Here is a 21,476-nt window from a genome sequence, read left to right as displayed (position 1 = left end):
TTGCATTCACCAGCTCTGTTCCTGTCCACACAAGTAGTAAGTAAATGGAGCTTTTCTAGCTAGATTTCTGAGCTGTTTTGGACTGTCAAGCTGGTCAAGTGCTGAGCAATATTAATTTTCTTTACTAGTCATGGAAAACGTGTGTTTCTCCTTATTTGTGATTCTTGAGTTTTATAAATTATACTATGACCTTTGGCATTTGTTTCACTTCTAGGTGAAGGGAGTTTGCAGGTATTTTAGCTGAGATGCGTATATGTGCCTTTCCTCTAAGGTAAACATACAGGATCATCTAAGAGTGCTGTTGAGTCTAGGTGAAGGTGGGGGCTGAAGGTGGATGATGAGATGGGACAGCGATGTAAGCAGCTTCAGCAGTCAGGAAACCACAGGAATGCAAGACTTATGAGTCTCCTATGACTTTTTCCTCTTTTGACTGACACATTTGACCTTTTGAACTTTTTGATGCAGATGGATTCCCAGCAGTAATGATTGGCAGTAGTAACATGTACTCTGAGGCTGGCAACATTTAGGTGCCCAACTCACATTGATTTTCCTATAGAAGTTGGGTGCCTAACTCCCATAGGTGCATTTGAAATTTTCTACCTGCAAATAAATGTGAGTCAGCTTTGTATATCGGTACATGCAGGTTCTTAAATTCAGTACATTCTTTCTTTATGTAGGGAATAATGGATAGCAAGGCATGTGGTTGTGATATAACTACTCATCTTAGGCACGTAATGAGGCTGAAGGCCTTTTCTAGGATCTGAGAAGTACCACTATCTTAGAACTGTCCTGTTTTTTCACTTACAGGAAGGTACTGTTGTCATTTTTGACTTGGAAAAACATTTAGGCGAAGTAATTGAGTCAGATGGTTGGTGTCCCATAATCACAGGGGGATCAACTGTAGTTACTCAGATTTCTCCTTCTATTCTGCCTGTATTATAAACGCATTTATAAATATTCCAGTGAACTTTAAAAGTTTAAAGGACCAGAGATATGGATGGCAGCAATTTTAATATGCTACTTAAAAATTGCAGATTAACATACAGATTGTTCTCTTGAACTGTGCAAGGGCTGCAACGTAGTCTACATTTAAAAATTAGACTTCAGGGTGAAACTAGTAAAAACCAAATAACCCTTCTTCTCCCCTCCCCCCCACCCTATTGTATTAGTTTTTTGTGACCTAAAGTGTCCATATAGCACTTTCCTATTGACTTTCCCTGTGCCTGCCTTCCCTGTTCTCATGAGCAAACAGGGTGTTGAAATTTTACAGGAATCCTGTTCTGCTAGGCATTTGTATTTGTGAATACAAAGACAACTACAGCCAAGGGGGACTTGAAGACAGACTAAGGTTATTGAGCTACCAACATGGACCACGGCTTTTAAGAGCAAATAATATAATTTATGTGGGGCTAACAGCAATTCTGAATAGGTCTAATCAGTACAAAGGCATTGCTGCCAGTTTTCCCCAAAATCAGAAAACTCTTTCCTGTCCTGTAGATAATGAGGATTAAGTTTCTGAGTTCTGAACTGATCTTGCATAACTACTTAGATGAAGCTCTGACTGGTTTTAGTTGGGGATTTGCCTAAGTAAAATATGTTGTGGATCTTGCAATATTTTATTTCATTGGGACTCTTAGGGTATGTCTGCATTGCAAAACAAAAAAAACTGCAGCATCAAGTCTCAGACCCAGGCATAACCTCCTTTTTAAAATATGGGCACCAGAACTATATGCAGTTTTGTATTATCAGTCTCACCAGTGCTGTAAACAGAGGTAATATAACCTCCCTATCCCTACTTATTAGTTCCCTGTTTATAGACCCAAGGATTACATTAACCCTTTTTGTACAGCATCACACTGGGAGCTCATGTTAAGTTGCATGTCCACAGTGATCTCTAAATCCTTTTCAGAGTCACAATTTTCTGTAATACAGTCACCCCTCCCCCATTCTATAGGTATGGCCTGCATTCCTTATTCCTAGATGTATAACTTTGCATTTGGCTATATTCATAGATTCCAAGGCCAGAAGAGACCTTTGTGATCATGTAGTCTGACCCCCTGTGTAACACAAGGCCATAGAACTCCCTGAAAATAATTCCTATTAAAATTAAAAATGTTTTGTCCAATTTATAGAGCAAACTGGAACACTTGGTACGACTGCCCTATCCTCCTCATTATTTACCACTCAACCAATCTATTCATCGTCCACAAGTATTAATCCGCAGTGATTTTTTACATCCAGCTCATTGATGAAAATGTTGACTAGGAAGGTATAAAACCCCTATAACTGGATAATTAAGCAATAACATGCCCATGGGGTGAGTTTCTTCCTAACCCCAGGCAGCTAATGATTGGGTTATACCTTGAAGTTTGAGTCAGTCTGTGTTTGTAAATATTTTTGAATGCTCTGGTCTCTCATTTGTAGTATGAATTAATTCTGTAAATGTGACATGGAAAATATCTTGTTTAATATCCTATTGGCGCAAATACATATAGGAAAGGGCATGTTTGCATGAAACTCAGCTTTCAAACTCTCTGCATTGACAGAATATTGTCATCACAAAAGGTGCCATCCGGGAACTTTTGTACAGAAGAGAAACCTTTTACTTCCCAGCTGTTGCTGTCTAGGCATATATGTAGCAGTCCTTACACAGCTCGTCTTGCTTTCTGAAATCTTATCTTTTCATTTTGCCTCTCTAGCCTACAAACAACGTGTCTATCCTTGTGTCTGTTGCAGGCTACAATGTGAATTTAACTTTGTAGTCTTTTATTTTGCAGCCTGCAGTATGTGCGAACACAGAGAAACAAAGCAGCAGGAGGAAATGTCATAGAACACAGACAAGGAGTGTGGCAAAAGGCAGTCTTCCCCTTACCCCCCAAATAGACAAATGGAGAACCACAAAGAACTAATACATGTGTGAGCAAAGGCAAAAAACAAAAATACCTGTTTTGAGGTGTAAACGTAAAGTACAGTGTGTATATTCTTATTGGTAATTCCACTCCATAGCCCACATCTTTGTTCTGTCTTCACTTGCCAAGCAAAATTGGACATAGTCTCTTTGCTGTAAGTAAGCCCTGTCCATGTTCTAGTCCAGGATGATCTTTGTCCACAATCTGTTTGTCTTAAAGTATTATCAATGTTTGTTCTAATCCAGACATTTCCACAGCTGTTTTCTGTGTTTTAAAATGTCAGACTTGAGGATAATGGCATTTAAACAACTATCTAGATAGTAGGTAGTAGTTAGAGACATGTTCTAAATGATGGAACACCGTAAATTGAATAGTCAGGTAATTGAACTTATGGTTACAGCTGCCTTATGTTAGCCCTCTTCCAATTTTGGCCCATTTATTCCATCAACAACAGGTGGCTACTTGGATTTTGGATAGGGTGACCAGATGTCCTGATTTTATAGGGACAGTCCCGATATTTGGGTTTTTTTTCTTATATAGACACCTATTGCCCTCCACCCCCGTCCCAATTTTTCACACTTGCTATCTGGTCACCCTAATTTTGGATAATGCATTAACTGCCCCCTGGTAACAGTCTCACTAAAAAAAAGTCATTAAGGATCAAAAGGAAGTGTGATATCAATACGCTTTAAAATGTCACTGATTCCTTATTCTTTCCAACTAGTCCCTCATCTGTTCAGCATCTCTGCACATGTAACAGAATGAACCTCCTCCACAACTCCTCCTGTGGCATAAGGGAGGACTCTAGGCACTGACAAAGCTTCATTTTATGCAGAAAAGGCCACCAGCTCCCTCTATACATCAGATAAATTTCCCTTGGATCACATAAAATTGTACATTTTGCTTTATTCTTTCAGTCTTTGTGCCATTCCTCCAGAGGGTTTAGCCAGTCCCTCCTAACTGCAGGAACTTGCTCTCAATTGAGAAAGCAGATATTGCTCTCCAGCTTACATGTGTTTCTTCAGAAAATTTTCCTCCTTTATTTGGAGAAATAAAAAGGAACTGAAAAAAAATTTCATACCACATACCTATCTCTGAATTAGTTGCAAGGAGTGAAGAACCCTTCTCTCTTGGGAAGAAGGACCATCATCCATAGACTAGTCATGGTTAACATCAGAATGATATATACCTTTTCCCCCTTCTCTTCTGTATTATGTGGACAGATACCTTATTTATAATGGTCATTTATTATTGGCATAGAAATAGAATAATACACCTCTACCCCGATATAACGCGGCCCGCTATAACGCGGTAAAGCAGCGCTCCGGGGGCGGGCGGGGCTACGCATTCCAGCGGATCAAAGCAAGTTTGATATAATGCGGTTTTACCTATAACGTGTTAAGATTTTTTGGCTCTTGAGGAAAGCGTTATATCGGGGTAGAGGTGTATTATGATCCCCTATTAAAAGGCTGGCTAGCCTGTCAAGGGGAGTTGGGCTCAGCCTTGCCTGTGACTTTAGCAGTTAGCCCCCAGCTTATCCTGATCTGGTGGCTCAATTACAATTAGTGATCTAAGCTATGAAAGGCTCAGAAAGAACTACATAGAGAGGGTTGAGAACTTAGTGAAAGAAGAAACCCAGGAGAGAGGAGCCTAGGGAACCCCCTCTCTTTGGGAAGGGCCTAGTGAAGGCAGGCTGGAGAAAACCACAAGGAGCAGGTTAGATTCCTGTGAGAGACTCTGAGATAGAGCATGTAAGAAACAGGGAATACCCTGAAAGAAGCTGCTAGAGTAGAAAGGGAGGCAGAGGGGAAGCCTGCTAGGAAGAAGGGCTTCCAGGGGAAAAGACCGGAGAGGCAGTGCTCAGCCAAAGGACCAAAGAAAGAAATCTGCAGTCCCCAGGAGTAGGGGTGAAGAACAGGGAACTTCAGTGTAGCCTGAGAGAAGCAGGAGGATCTTTTGCTTGGATAATGGTGTAGATTTCATTATCTTAATAAAATTTTAAAATCTGTAGTTTGACTTTGTTACCCCATAATGGGAAAGACCTGAACTTAAGAGATCACCTGACCAGAGAGCTAGGTCATGGGAGACACATACAGACAGAGGCCATTGCAAGGCTAAAGAAGTGGTCAAGAGGGGGCCTTCCCTGCACACAGTGCCACTTTCTAATACCAAAGGGGTGCTACAGTGGTGAGTGGAACTGCTTACACTGCTAAAATTAAAAAAAAATCCAAAATACTAATATTGACACATGAGAATTGATATTTGATTAGTCCGTGTACTGGTAAGCGTTAAAAATCTCTACTTCCTTAGAAACCTTCATACTAGACAAATGGGAACTATATATATTGATCTTTAGTTGAGAACACTGATCCATGTCACTATGATTTGGATCTAGAAATAGGCCTTTTTTTTGTTTGTTTGGTGGTGTGTGTTTTTTTTTTTTTTTTTTTTTTTTTTTTTTTGCTGTAACAGTGTTGACATAACTGGGTGAACCAAAGCCCATAAGTAAATAAATGTTAATGCACTGACCTTTCAGGCCAGAAAACAGTTTTATTAATATGTTCATAGTATTATTTTCACAGGAAAATCTTTCAATACTTTAGTTAACTAGAGAAACTGCATAATGTTTAGAGAATAAAAATATATATTAAATAAGACAAGACATGCAGGCTTTTTTGAAGTTGAAAGTTCTTAAACTATATGCTGTAGATCTGCCTTTGAGATGGATGGTACTGAAGCCTGCTGCTTGTCCATATTAGTTATAGCTTGTGGTGTTTTCTCTAGATGAGTCCTAGAAAGGAAGTAAAATAATGACAAGTTAATATGGAACTGAGAAGCAGGGAGCTTGTATATTCAACAGTTGGGATAGAACACTTTAAATAATATATGTAATCTAATCTAATCTAATCTAAAGACTGAATCTGTTGCCTTGGAGAAAACCTGGGGTGAAATCCTGGCCCTGCTGAAGTTGATGGCAAAACTCCCAAATCTGCTCCAGGATGGTACTTTTCTTAAGAAAAACAAAAATAGAAATATCCCTTCAGATGTATAACTCACTGTGCCTATCACTGGTTTGCCGTCTGTATACACTACATGGGCAAAATTCTTATCGAAGCTGTGGGTGCTCAGCTTTATCTCTGAAATGAGGGTTTAGATGGCTAGCTTTAGCCACCAAAGTTAGGAAAGTTTAGCCCTAGCTTTTAGGCTGTCAGGGTGGGGAGATGGTTCTGTAAAAGTCTCTTTCCTCTTTAAGTAGAATTTTAGTTTATTTTATCTTTACTCTTAAATGCTCCCTTCGTTTTGAAGCTTTGCTAACAACATTAGCTGTAGCACTTGGCAGAATGGACTTATAACACATGCATGTCCTGTACACTGAAAAGTAAAGCAAGAATTAATAAAAAGAACATCTGATAGAACCTCAGTAAACATTGAAATATGTAGCAATATAGCATTATAGAAATATGGAATAGTGCTGACTTTTTTTAAAGTGATGTTTTACAGTATCTATCTACTTTAAATGCCCTTATGTGCATTACTAATAACACATTAGATTGTTAAACCTGAGGGAATTTTAAGGTCAGCTTTGCTTTTAGCGGTTTACTCTGTTGTACCATTTCAACTTTGTTCAGCTGGAGCAGTGGAAAAAAGAATGGTTAGCCTCACACTGTGGTCCTTATACAGTAGTGTAATGCTGCAATACTTGTGTTGCAAACACTGTAAGTTCTTTATTAAATGTAAACAAACTATTTTGAGGATGTTTCAAAATAATTAAACTACTTTTAAAACAATGGAAGTTTATAAAATTGTTTTTCCCCAAACAAAACCTACATGTTGGGCCTGAGCTCCCTGGCAGTGCCTCACTTAAGGTGGGAGCAAACATACAAAATACTATCAAAATATAGTTGAAGCAAGTGACATGAATATGGTGTATGCACTACGTTTTCAGTGTGCATGTAGTAAACAAGCCTCTCTCCCCTGTTGTCTCTCCGTACAGAATCCAGCCATTCCAATGCAGAAGCTGCAAGACATTCAGAGAGCTATGGAGCTGCTCTCTGCATGCCAGGGACCAGCAAAAAACATTGATGAAGCAACCAAACGTAAATACCAGTTTTGGGATACGCAACCTGTACCCAAACTTAGTAAGTTTAACTGGGCCTATGTACAAAATTGACCTTAATAGTAGCTAAAAGGAGTATGTTGAAATTTTACTGTGTATTCTGTAACACAGATATAAAGTTGAACTGCTTGGATATATTCTTTATCAAAATGTGTTAGGATTCAGTAGTCACTTCTGCTCTTTGCAGCCATCTGAAATTACTGATAAACTACTGAGATGGGTAGTTTGGGGGTGGGGGGGAAGGGTATGTCATGAAATGAAATATCAGAATGAGTTTCATATATGAAAACAAGAAATGTGCTATTACAATGATCCCACTTGGGCTAACGGGTTTGAACTTGAGAACTACAGGGAAGAAAGGTCTCTACCACTTCAGTAAAAGGAATAACTTTATTATTTGGTAGCAGCAGTAGACTTTTAAACTGTTATGAGCCAGGTATCAGAGAGTAACAAAGATCCACACTATGCTGGTGTGGGATACGCTGTTTTTGCATAAATTGATGCTAATTACACATCTCTCCTATGCATAACTATTTTGTTCCTATGTGTTCACCTGCTTCCTCCGCTGCATACAATTCTTATCTGTAGTCCATCCTATATACGACAGTGTTTTCCTTCTTCATGGTTTTGGAGGCAGCTTGATTGAAGACTTCTTTAAACTGATTCAGTGTCTGTCTTCTGCACAGCTGTTACCTATCTCCAACCACCCCCACTCATTACTGCTATAGGTGAGTGCAGTTGCTGACTCCTCCATCCTTGGAAGAAAGCCCTATTTCATTAGTCTCCTGTAAGACACTACTGCTAATTCCAGGAACTCTTCAGTGCCAGGGAAGCTTGGGGACCTTGCAAGTAAAGCAGTCCCTACCACCTCTTTCAGCAGTGGTTTCCACTGATCATTTTCCTGCTCCTGAGCCTGGTTCCCCATTCCAGCACTCTTGAGGGATTGAACTGCACCACCTCCGCACTCTCCAGCCAGATCCCCTCAAGGGGGAGTGGAGTAAGTTAATGTCACCAGTCCTAGCTGGGTGCCTAACCTCTATGCCACAGGTTAAATGAGTTCTCCTCACACACTGTTCTCCCTCTCTCCCAATAGTTCATTATTTCAATAGCCTTGTTATTTTGACTGGTATTTTGATCCTTTTCTCTTTCTGAAAGTCATGATGCAGAAGACCCCTCTTAAAATTACTACCTATTGTAACATTTGGGGTTCAACCCATACCAGTAAGGGCTTGTATCACCGCCTGCCCTGCAACTCTGCATGCCTTAAATGCTATGCTTCTGTGTCGGAGTCCTGACACTGCCTGCCAGCCACCCTTACAAGCATGTAGGTCACACCCTGGCTTCCTCCACCCAGTTACTTTTTTGCAGAGTGAACCCAATACCCTTCCAGTCCCAAATTTCTCCAAAACTGTCTGCCAATTGGACAATCTGCAGAGGTTCCCAGAATTGTGAGCTCTTCTTTGAGTGCTTGCTCATGTCGATTCCATTCTAGGTGTGTGTGTGTGCCCATGTGCATGGTCGTTGGAGATATTTGCCTTGGCGGTATCCATAGGGCCAGCTGTGGCACCCCCTTGAGTGCCACGCTTATGCGTCGATATATCAGGCACCACAGGCCCTATGCCCACTCAGTTCCTTCTTACCGCCTGTGGTGGTTAGTTGGAGCACCTTTCCTTGCATAGCAAGGTGTAGAGGTTTCGTCTCTTCTCACTTTGAGCCTTAGGATCTTGTAAATAGTTTGTTTATTGTAGTTAGTGGTAAGTAGTTGTTAAGTGTAGTTAGAATTTAGGGTATGTCTACACTGGAAACTTCAAAGCACTGCCATGGGAACGCTCCCGCGGCAGTGATTTGAAGTGCGAGTGTGGTCTCCCAGCGCTCCTGGTAATCTACCTCCACAAGGGGATTAGCTCTGAGCGCTGGGAGTGTGGCTCCCAGCGCTCGGAGCCTGTCTACACTAGAGCTTTAAAGCACTCAGACTTGCTGCGCTCAGGAGGGTGATTTTTCACACCCCTGAGCCAGCAAGTTAGAAGGCTATAAAATGTAAGTGTAGACAAGCCCTTAGAGTCCCAGCGGGGACCACGCCCCAGACAGGGCATGCCTCAGTCTCCGAGGTTTATGCTCGGCCTGTGTCCAGCAGATCTTGCTGGGTAGCGATTTATCTGGATTATCTGTTGCATCTCAAACTCCAAGGTTTGTCCCTATCATCTATCAAGGTCCACCTGGCCACTATCTCGGGTTTTCCTCCTACGTTCCAAGGCAGGTCAGTCTTCATTCACAACATGATGGCACAGTTTTTGAAAGGTTTGGAGCGTCTCTACGCACATGTCTGATATCCCATCCCTCACCTCACCCCCAGGGACCTGAATCTCATGTTGTTGAGGCACATGGGGTCTCCACTTGAGCCTCTGGCTTCCTGCTTTCTCCTGCTTCTCTCCTGGAAGGTCTCATTCCTGGTCGCGATAACGTCAGCCCGCAGGGTGTCCGAGATCAGGGTGCTTACTTCAGAGTTTTCTACAAGGATAAGGTCCAGCTGCAACCACACCCAGCATTTCTGCCCAGGGTTGTTTCCCAGTTTCATACTGGCCAGGACATATACTTGCCCATCTTCTTTCCAAAGCCTCATGCGTCAGATGAGGAGTGCAGGCTACGCACCCTGGATGTCAGGAGGGCACTGGCCTTCTACAGAGATAGAACAAGGCCTTTCTGTAAGTCAATGCAGTTGTTCGTTGCGGTGGCAGACAGAATGAAAGGTCGCCCAGTGTCTGCTCAGAGGATTTCGTCTTGGATCATGGCCTGCATCCACCACTGCTATGAGCTTGCGAAAGTGCTTCCACTGGCGATCGTGATGGCACACTCGACTAGGGCACAAGCGTCATCAGCGGCCTTCCTGGCACAGGTACCAATCCAAGAGATCTGTAGAGCCACTACCTGGTCATCTGTCCATATGTTCGCGTCTCATTATGCGCTTACCCAGCAAGCTCAAGACAACACTGGCTTAGGCAGAACAGTGCTGCAAGCTACAAGACCGTGAACTCCGAGCTTGCCTCCATTGATACTGTTTGAGAGTCACCTAGAATGGAATCAACATGAGACGCACTCGAAGAAGAAAAAACGGTTACCCACCTTTTTCGTAACTGTTGTTCTTCGAGATGTGTTGCTCAAGTCCATTCCATTACCCAGCCTCCTGCCCCTCTGTCGGAGTTGTCGGTAAGAAGGAACTGAGAGGACGTAGGGCCGGCGGTGCCTGATATACCAATGCATGAGTGTGGCATTCAAGGGGGCGCCACAACTGGGCCTAAGGATACCGCTAAGGCAAAAATCTCCAACGACCGCGCAGGTGGGCGCGCACATAGCTAGAATGGAATGGACATGAGCAACACATCTCGAAGAGCAACAGTTACGAAAAGGTGGGTAACTGTTTTTTATTGTTTTTCTCCCCACCCTGCAACCTCTGCAAGTGAGAATTTTGTTACTGCTAAGCTGTGTGACAACTGCCCTGACATACCAGCTTGTCTTCCTTACCAGTAAACTCCTCATGACTCTGCCAGTCCAAACCTTGCCTTGCAGGTAAAACAACAGTGAACCCCATCTCCTTAGCTTGCCAGAGATGTCTCCCTGCAGTATCCATCCTTCTCATGGAACACTCACAGAAATTGTTCTCTACTCCTTTAAGGAGACAATAACAGCAGCATATTCATTTGACTAACATTCTTAGTTCAATCACAGCACTGAATTGATTTATAATAAAGCTGAAACAAGTTTATTTAACAAAAGGATGTAGGATTAAGTGATACCAAGAATAAGTAGTAAAGACAGAAAAGGTTACAAGCAAACAAAAATAAAAATACATTTCTAAGATGTATTTAATGTCAGCAAGTTATAATCTTTGTCTAAGCAGGTTTCTCTCCTATATTCAATTCCCAGAGACTTCAACACCCTTGGTTGAAGGATCCCAACGTTCTGTGATTTCAAGAGCTCCAGCCCCCTGAATCCCCCAAGTGATGGACAACTGTGGGGTTCTCTCCCCTTTCTTTTTTTAGTCCAGTAAACCTTTGAAATGTATTCTGTGAAAAGTAAGCCTAGACAAAACTTCTCTCTCCTGCTGGCGTGTAGATGCCATGCTGTCTTCCCAATGTTCATTGGCCCTCCTTCAAGAGGCAGGAATGCTTCCTGGGGGTGTGGTCTTTATTCTCCTGCTGATTCATATGTAAATGGGCTTCCATTGTTTTGATTCCCACACTGCTTAATTTACACTGGAGACAGGTAGATAGCTGCCTTCCCTCCTGTCTTGATGGAAACCTTTTTCTCCCTGTGTTTAGTCACCAACTTTAAAGTGTAATATCAGTGAGTACCCATAATTGCTCATATAGTACTAATGCATACATTTCACAATGCTATTAATCACCAGTGTGTCACAGGCTTTCACAAAAGACTTTAGTCGATATACTTTTATAATACAGTAATATTATATACAATTAGCTGATTCAGTTGCTTCTTATTTGAGATTCAATTATCCTGTCTTTATAGTTAAAAGGCTATCTCACTCAGTTGCTAGTTTGATGGCTTTGTTTACCTTTTATGTAAATATATCTTCATTGTTTCTGCCTGACAACCAGGCGGTTTAGATAAGCAAGTATACATCCGTTTGTCTAGGACAGACTGGGCTTATTCATTGCTTGCCAAAAACATTTTAAGAATGTAATTCTACCACGTTTATAACTCTTTGTTCACATGCTGTAAAGATATCATGCAAGTATATTAATGATCAGTGAATTGTTCGTTTTCCAGTGATATACTACAGGCCACCTTTTGGGTATATATCATGACAACAGTGTGTTAGGTGTAGGAAGTATGTCAAGCCTGATAAGAGTTGCTGACACAGAGTAGTGAAACCAGTGGGCCCCCTGTGTCACACTTATATTACAGTACCACCCAGTAATGAACTAGGTGGTGTACGGAACACATAGGCACTGACCCAAAATGTAGAAAGACTAAAAGGACTCAAATATTTGAATCTTTAATCTAGCACCATGTCAGGATCGAAGGCCTCCGAATTCAATGATGTATGGAAGTATTCTTCTTTGGGATAAAATCTCCCTCATAAAACTAAACAGAATTTTCTAGCCTTCTTACACTTAATGAGTTTCCGTCCCAAACAGAGGTTTTTAGGATCACTCATCGCAGACTGCAATCCAGGGAAGTCACCTCGCAGTTGGAGAAGGAACCAAGCACCTCTCTCCTCCGTGCTGCTGCATCCAGGAAAAATTAATCCAGCAGAAACTAGAAATGTCAAGAAGCCACATCACCATTCTTTGGGAGTCCCACTCCTCTGTGGTGCCACCTCTGGCATACCAGGGGTGCCTGATCCCTTATGAAGGGAAAAATCTCCCAGAATCACATGGCTTAGGAAGACAGTTTAACTCCAATAAGATAGATGTGTTAAATTGACCTGGTCCACACTATCATAGAGATTGAAGAATTTGTTTGCCCTCAGACTAAGAAAAGTCCACTCAGGATGAAGCATCATAACATCTGAGTCCCTGGAGAAAATAGTCTACTCCACATGGACTCATGGTGGTCACAAACATCTAACTAGCAGAGCATCAAAAAACACTGCTCTAAAGCAAAGCTGACAAACTTTTTCCCGTCCTCAAGCTCAGCTCTCCTTTCTGGTGCTTAACTCTGTGAGCAACAAAAATTTTACTGTTAAGAAAATAAGGCTGTGAATTAGTCTCCAATGGCCTCTGAAACTCTTGGCCGCAATAGTCACAGCCCAAACACCTGCTCTCATGGTCTGCTCAAGTTGTGCACTCCAAAAATAGGAAGTTAAGGAGAGAATCAGGAAAGGTGAAGAAACACCCAGGAACTCTTTTATTTATGATTATCCATATGACAATACAAAATTCACTGCACTTTCTAAGTTATCCCAATAGCTTGCTTAGGATGCTGGTTATAGGCCTGGTCTACACTACAGAATTAGGTTGACATAAGGCAGCTAACACTCTGTAGGTGTTTACACTATAATGGTGCTCCCACCGATGTAAGTCGCCCACTACATCGACCTAATAACTCCACCTCTGCAAAAGGTGTCACACTTAGGTCAATGTTAGGGTGATGCAATGTCTGTGTAGACACTGCATTACTGATATCACCTGTTGTCTGTCAACCCTACACGGGACTGACAGCCCGGACTACTGCTGCTGCCTCCCGGTGAGGGATTGAGAGGCAGGAGAGCCTGAGCCTGGCCACCGCCTAGGCCTTCTCCCCCACCCCCATCCCTCACTGGGAGGCAGCCGGGCCTAGGCTCACCTCCCCTTCTCCTTTCCCCCAATCCCCCACCAAGAGGCAGCTGAGCTCAGGCTCTCCTCCCGCCCCCATCCATCATCAGGAGGTATCCAGGATCAGGCTCTCCTTACCTCCCACCCCTACCCCAATCCCTCACCGGGAGGGGGCCAGAATCGGGCTCTCCTTCCTTCCTTCCTCCCTCCCCTCTCCATCTGACACCAAGAGGCAGTGGCGGGACTCTGAGCTATCAGCCATGGTGGTGGGGAGGCTCCAGCTGTCAGGGCCCCACAATGCCCCACTTCAGTCGGTACAAGTGCTGATGGTGAGGATGCGCACCGCTGACAGAAGGAGTTAGTGTGGACATGAAAAACTACAATAATTACTGTGGTGGTTCTATGTCAACCAACCTTTGGTCAACTTAATTTTGTAGTGTAGACGAGTCCATAGACTTAATCTCCAAAGTGCTGTTTGATGGCTCCAAGTAGCGTTCTGTGTAAAGCTCTCCAGCATTCTTGAGAATTTAACAAAATAATGTCACAACATTATTCCCTGAGGGACTCTAAATCCAGCTTTTGGAATTTTAGCCATCTTTTCAGAACACCTCAAACTAGTAGTCCTTTCACTCTACATGCAGCACTGGAATGTATTTTGCTAGGCAGCAGTCAGTGAGGTCATACCTTGAACATCCTTCAGCACCAGCTCAGAGATGAGAGCTTGCTGGTCCTATCACTTGCCAGTCTAGGAGGATGAGGGAAAAAATGTCTGGGCAACTACCAACAAATAGGATCTAGAAGTGTTTCTAAAGGGCTGCTTAATAGAAATAGGGTTTGTAGAATTTGAGTGGTCTTTGAATATTCTGTTAAGCAGCCTGGCTAAATCACTTCTACTTCCTATTTGTGAGAAGTGGAAATGGCCTACACCTTAACATTTTTCAGCTTCCTCCTGAGGTGTTGAGTGTGTGGGCTGGGGAAGGAAGCTCTTTTTTCAATGTGTTGAAGATTATGACTTCAAATGGAAGCATTAGTCTTTCTGCTTCAAGAAATAGTTGCAAGAATCTTTGTGTTCATAAACTTGAAAGTTTTCCCTCCTTGTACGAAGAAGAGACTGCTAGCAGCAGTCCTATAGGTAGTATACCATAGCGGATCAAGACTATCATTTTGTAGCAATGGTATCTGGAGGGTTTTCTGTACCGAGAGTCTTCATGGAGCTGCTGGTGATTCTGGCCTTACCACTATTGGGCAATCTCCTGACAGAAGCTCTTTCTGCAAAAGAAGCTGCGTAGTACACCCTACTGGTCATTCAGGTGTACTAATGAGAACTAAGATTGCAATAGTCTGACACGCTATCAATAATTTGTACAAGCATGATTAACATGTTATAATATATTTCCTAATGTTGTTCAGCTTTGGAAGCCTCTTCTGGGGCTGGTTGGCTGATGTGTAATAGCCATCCAACAGAGGAAGAGTGGCTCCTGTTATATTTTAAAAAATATCTTCAGTCTACCTGCTTCTGAAGTTGTGGAGAAAGACAAGATTACCCAGTAGCGAGTCCAGAACTATAAGTGTAACCACAATTTTAATTTTAAATTTACAAATGAAAGTTTTTTCATTTCACCAGCAGCCATTCTATAAAATGCCATGATCCTGCAAACACTGATGCATGTGAGTAGTGCCATTGAGTTCATATAAATCAATGTTTGCAGATCAGCACCATAGCTTGTGAATCTCACTGCAGAATTCCTCCCCAGATATAGCTTTCAGCAGTTGACTAAGTGATACATACATGCTGATAATTTGCTATTTAATTGTGCTCTGTTATGAAATGTTAAGATATAAACTGCAGTAGAATAGCTCTGAGCCTCTGTACAATAGCTCTGCTGAAGTATTAGCTGACTTGAGTGAGTTGTAAAACAGAGAAATAATGTAAGCAAACAAAAGCTTATTTTTAACATTTTTAAAAGGCTTCAGATTCTGATTTCATAATTTTACATTACACCTTGTGTAAAGTGACTTCAAAACTTATTAATTTTCAAATTAACTAGTAATATAATTTTTTCCCTCCTTTTCTATAACAGATGAAGTTATAACTTCTCATGGTGCAATTGAACCAGATAAGGACAATGTCCGCCTAGAACCATACTCTTTGCCACAGGGTTTTATGTGGGACACTTTGGACCTGAGCAATGCTGAAGTTGTAAGTAAAATCGTGCGTACACACACAGTCTTTGATGAAACATTCTGGCTGATGTGTGAGATAAAATTCTTCCTTTTTGATGTGTGTTTTCAGCTAAAGGAACTGTACACATTATTAAATGAGAATTACGTAGAAGATGATGATAACATGTTTAGGTTTGACTACTCACCTGAGTTTCTTATGTGGTGAGTAGCAATTTCTGTGTTGGATTGCAAAGAAGGGTGTTTTGATCACATTCTTTTGGACACTAATTTGTAATGGTTTCTGCCACTGATTCTAGGGCACTACGTCCTCCAGGCTGGCTACCCCAATGGCACTGTGGAGTTAGAGTATCATCAAACAAAAAATTGGTAGGGTTCATAAGCGCCATCCCTGCACACATTCGGATTTATGACAGGTAAATATAAATATATAAATAAAAACAAATGCTACATCTTGAATTGTCTTTCGTGATGGGGATTGTCTGATTGAAGAGCTGAGTGCTAGGCCTCATTGACCGTAGAGGGAGAAGAAACCTTACACAGGTCTGAAATTTTTCACAAGGCTTTTGGAAGTTTCCAATTAAAACCAATGGCAAACAAATATCCACCTCAGAAACGTTCTATTGATAGCAGGTGTGAAGAGCTGCTTGATGTTTTCTGGCCTATTGGAAAGTTTAAAGTGTATGTTCAGTCAGTTAGACTTACCAGGGCTCTCTCCGTAGGGTTGGAGCACTGGAATAATTAACTTGTGAATGTGAGCTGTGGAGCCTTTTGATATCTCTTTCCTCCTGCTTTGATTGTTTTCCAGGCCCTAAATCCGGGCCACAATTCAGGTCATGGTACAGATCTAAAGAGTATTACAGGTAAATTCTCTAACCTAGGCATCCTGCCAGATGCAGTTACAAAATATTAACGTTTGTTGTTTACTTTGAGGATGCAGCTTAAAGCAGCCAGGTTAAAAATTTGGATCTGTATGCTTAGAAGTATGTAAAATACAAAGAGCATATACCAACATTGGATAAGAAATCTCAATGATTTATCAGAGTCCTTTGTTACATAATTGAGTCCTTCTGTTAAAGACTTTAAAATGAGCATTATTTATGTTTTTGAGAAGCTACCTTGTATAACCTGAAATTTACTATCAACATGGAAAATAAAACTATATAAATAAGACTATACTATGTTTTAGTGAGTTTTATAACTATTTTGTTATTTAAATTGCTTTTAGTGTGAAGAAAATGGTAGAAATCAATTTTCTTTGTGTCCACAAGAAATTGAGATCTAAACGAGTAGCACCTGTACTGATTCGGGAAATAACCAGAAGAGTAAACCTGGAAGGGATTTTTCAGGCAGTTTACACTGCAGGAGTGGTACTCCCCAAGCCTGTGGCCACATGCAGGTAACCTAGATGGTGGTCATAGTAACATTGCTCCCAAGAATGATCATTTTAAAGAGGATTCCTTGTCATTTTCACAAACTAGCTAATAAAAATGTTCATTTTTCTGCTGTAAACTTCTGGTAAACATTATGGACTTGATTCTAATGCAGAGGACATGGCCAACTTCTTTGTGATGCCTTGGACAAAGACATTTCTTGGAGTAAAATCTAGTTCTGTTTGGGGCACTGCCTGCACTGTGATAGAAACTGTGCTAGCAATGACAAGGTTGTATACTTCGGTACACACATTTTTCAAGTGACCTATTTCTTGACTGGTGGGGTGAACAGAGTTTCTGGGAATAATATGGTATTAAACATCTTCCTGTAGGGTCTCCTCTCTGGAAAAAGGGAGATTTGTTGTGCATCTCACAATGATGTAAGAACTGTACTGTCAGAAAAGTTTTGTCTGAAGTTCAATATAACTTTGTTTGTATGGAGTGAATTCAATATTGCTTATGCTGCCACAAGTTCAAATCACTGTAGAGTTGGCTCAGCCCTTAATCCTTCTGATAGATAACCAAGCTCTGTGCAGTTCTTTGGATAAATTTTAAAAGCTGAAATCTTGTTTGCAGTTTATGGACATCAGAAATACCATGAGTCTTTTTTGGGGGGAAGAGTAGGTATAGGTTTTGCTATCCCTCACCATAATTTTCCCTCCTTTGATGCTGGGTATTCAAAGGTGTTCTATCACAGAGACAGCTGGCAGGAGAAGGCCCTCCCAAAAAAACTGTTTACACAGACAAGCAGAAGGTCTTGTCTGTACAGCAAAATGAGTGTTGTGAAGACAACCAAGGCTATGACAAGAGTGAAGTTGCCCTGATTACTAATCTCAATATTAAAAATGTGTGTGGGTACAAACAATGATAGTCAACCATACCATGGTCATTCACAAGTTTAAAAGGTGTAGTGTCGACACTTTATTGGGCTGTTTAGCTACTGCTCAAGCCCCCCATAGATATAGGATTGTTCCTTAGATGCAATTGTTTAATTTTGGGAGGCAGGGATTGGATGAAATATATATAAAACATATATTATTAAAATTAGTAATTTATATTAACATGTATTTTAAATTGTATTTCCAGGTACTGGCATCGATCACTGAACCCCAGAAAATTGGTAGAGGTGAAATTTTCACATTTGAGTAGAAATATGACTTTACAAAGAACAATGAAGCTCTACAGACTTCCCGATGTAAGCAATGTATCTACCTAGAGAACCCTCACAGTTATTGTGAGGCCCAAAATACCCTTCCATCTGTCTCCTACAAGGCAAGCTTTTCATTTTGGAAGGAAAGCATTTACACCATGTAAAAACATATTTGTTGGTTGGGAAGGAGATTACAAGAGTGTAGATGAGTTTATTTAGAAATACCAGAGACCTTAAAAAACTCACAAAACTCCCCAAGTAAACTTCAACTCAATCCCATTCAACCACAAACTGAAGACACACACTTTTTACAACTGTATACCATTAATTGTTCATCCAATTAATATATCATTTTTAATGGAGTAGGAAATTCACAGTTTATTACCTGAATTTCTTACAAAGAAATCATCCTAAAATGTTAAGGCAATGCTGAGAAGCATTTTAACCCAATTTGCCAGAGAATGTTTTCTCCACACAGCGAACTGTTTCAGCAAATTGTAGTTCAGGAAATGCTATGTACTGTGCATGTCTTTTCTTTGGATAAAAATCTTCCCGCCTGCCCCCTCCAAGTTTTTCCATAATGACTTACCTGCCTTTGGACAGCCATGTCTGCCATCATTGTTTGGTCTGATGTCACAGATGCTCATTACTTTTATAGCGTCAACACTATACTAGATGCTCCCCTGCACAGCTCAGTCCATTGTTTGTGTCTCAGTACGTAATGCTATCAGTGTGACCCACTTCCCATGCTGCGCACACATGCGCTCTCACTGTGTGCAGTGCAGTAGTTGGCAGAGCCTAAAAATGAATAACTAAATTAATTTAGTTTTTAAGCCCAAAGAACTAAGTCTAACTTTAGTCAAATTTGAAATAATTTTTAGATGCTAAAAATCTAGTAGATAATTCAGATATAGGGTTTGGTGGCATTTCTATTCTTCTCATATAGACAAGGTTCATAAATGAATGGGGTTTATTAGAAAATATACAACTCTTATTCTAACCAATCTTTCTAATTCATAAGTTACAGACTACAATAGAAGAAAAATAAAGTATGGGGAGGGGGGAAATAAGCCCTAGAAACACACCTAGGAAGAGATTAGGACATGTATGCAGCACTGTACACAGACAATAACTTCTGAGTAAAATTTCCAAAGCACCTAAGTGCCATTTTCAAAAGTGACAGAAGCACTTAGCAGCCTATGTCTCTCAGAAAGTCAAGAGAACTTAAGATCCTTGTACCTAAAGGTATGTCTGTGCTGTAATTGGACATGTGATTGCAGCTCAGATAGGCCTAGCACTAGCTTTAATCTAACTAGTGGATCTCAGCATAGTTAGCAACACAACTCTTGATACTTTTTACTGTCTACTCTGAAGATCTGTTTGAAATCATATAAGAATATTGTGATTATATTAACAAAATTTTACTTTAAACAAAGCTTCTTGGGTATTTTTCACTTTCCAAGTATATAGTTACTTCTTTTAAGACAAACGGAAAGTGAGGAAAAAGTATACCAAAAGGAACACACCTTGCCAATCTGTTGTTGTTTCAGACATTTGTTTTCATACCTTCTTCTGCCAGGAGATCAAAGTCCTGGGCTAGAACTGCCATTTGAGCTGGGATACATTCAGAGCAGCTTGATGGTGGGGCAGGAGGCAAGTGGCTTTAAGCCACAAATTGTTCCCTAGTCCTGTAGTTGGCTGTGTGCTGGACTATTCCCCAGCATGTCCAAACTGCCTCAGGCTATTTTAGCAGCTGAGGATTTCTGGGACTTAAGGATGCCCCAGCCAGGCTTCCTTCCCTGCAGGCACATTCCCTATGTGGGCAGCTGCACTAGTTCTACACCACTCAGTGATCCATCTTCCATATGGGGCATCCTCAGGGATCCGTTAAGCTAGTTTTCTGACTGCTTTGCTGGAATTGGGCAAAGTTGTAAGAGCCAGCCTGAAAATTGGGGCCCCCTGTATTTGACCTTGCCATGTTACCATGAAAAATGACTAACATGTTAAACAAATTCATTATATGACTTCATTGAATGATGAAGCAGATATGCTCTGAAAGAGAATGAACCTTTGTTTAATGAAGAAATATGCTGGATAATTAACAAAAATGTGTTGGAGAAAATAAGATTCAGTCGCTTGCCACACTTCTAAATGTTAATTACAATGTATTAGAAATATTTTTTTTCCATTGTATAAAGTCTCTCTGTAAAATATCTTATTTTCTAAAATATATTGTAGATTAGTAATTCCAGGATGGCCTTAATTTATATGAGGAGGGGTTTCTCATGAGTAGAAAAATGGTTATGTCTGCATAGAAAATTTAGACAAGAAGCTAGTTTGGAGCGGTAAAAGCATTTGGAAATTTTCATGTTAAATGTTTGCTGACCAAATATAAACACACAAGAGAAAGTAATTTTTACTTGGTATCCAACATATTTTTGTCTTCTGGTCAGTTACTGATAATCAGGGTTTTTTCTGGACCCTAAATAATTTAGAAGAAAAGAAGTAATGATCAAACTAAAAAAGGAACACACTATGTTTGTAGTTTACGCTACAGTCAACGGTGTCTGTTTCCCTGGAGAAATGAAGTAGTACTAGTAATGGTATGTAAAGATTGACATGCCCTAGACTGTCTCAGTAATTAGAAGGTAGGGAATATTGATTGAAAGCAGTTTGTAAATTGGCATAATGAATTATAATGCTAGAGTAAAGTAGGCTAATAATGAATATTCTATAGCAAATGGAGTGCACTCTGTAACCTACTTTCACATATTTTGTAAATAAATTCCTCCTTTCAACATCTTATTTTTTTTTCTTTTTATTATAACAAGGCCACAAAGACTTCAGGTTTGAGACCAATGGAACAAAAAGACATTAAAGCAGTGCAAGAACTGATCAACAGTTACTTGAAGCAATTTAATCTTGCTCCTGTAATGGATGAAGAAGAGGTAGCCCACTGGTTCCTGCCTCAGGATCATATTATTGACACCTTTGTAGTTGAGGTAAAAACATGGGTTAACAATGTAAATGAGGTATATGTAAATTCCACCCTTGCCTCCCCAGTAATTTTACACAGGTAATTTAATGTGAGGCTATATTGACATTAGGGTTTTGATGGCATCAAGATAACTACCATGAGAAACCAGAGGACTTTCTAGTGTATTCAGAGCCATGATCTATACTTAACCTTGCATTGTAGCATTTGTGGAGCTTGATATAGTTTCTCCGTTTTGTTCATTATGAAATGAAGATGTTCTGAGGGCACCAATTCTGTGCGTCTGATTTTAACCAAGAGAATTTTTGAAGTTGTGATGAATGCGCGGTAGAGACCAGTGCTGAAAGCCATGCCACCTGAAGGGTAGGCTTCTGGCAGCTAGTATTTGTAATGTCCCAAAATATCTGCTGCGCAGG

General features: G+C 40.7%; 1 protein-coding gene across 2 annotated transcripts in view; it reads left to right on the top strand.

Moving 5' to 3' along the window:
• Window positions 1-21,476, top strand: part of NMT2 (N-myristoyltransferase 2) — a 54,106-nt gene that overhangs the window by 24,846 nt on the left and 7,784 nt on the right. The window contains exons 3-9 of one of the 2 annotated variants that reach the window (XM_054020570.1): window positions 6,904-7,006; window positions 15,383-15,501; window positions 15,595-15,686; window positions 15,782-15,898; window positions 16,711-16,881; window positions 18,002-18,110; window positions 20,897-21,067. In XM_054020570.1, the coding sequence (XP_053876545.1) occupies window positions 6,904-7,006; window positions 15,383-15,501; window positions 15,595-15,686; window positions 15,782-15,898; window positions 16,711-16,881; window positions 18,002-18,110; window positions 20,897-21,067 (882 nt within the window). Of the gene's footprint in view, window positions 1-6,903; window positions 7,049-15,382; window positions 15,502-15,594; window positions 15,687-15,781; window positions 15,899-16,710; window positions 16,882-18,001; window positions 18,111-20,896; window positions 21,068-21,476 lie in introns of both variants that reach the window. The other variant, XM_054020569.1, reaches the window with a different exon arrangement.

The sequence above is a fragment of the Malaclemys terrapin genome, chromosome 2 (assembly GCF_027887155.1).
Source record: "Malaclemys terrapin pileata isolate rMalTer1 chromosome 2, rMalTer1.hap1, whole genome shotgun sequence".
Lineage (NCBI taxonomy): Eukaryota > Metazoa > Chordata > Testudines > Emydidae > Malaclemys > Malaclemys terrapin.
This window is presented reverse-complemented; position numbering and strand designations above follow the sequence as displayed.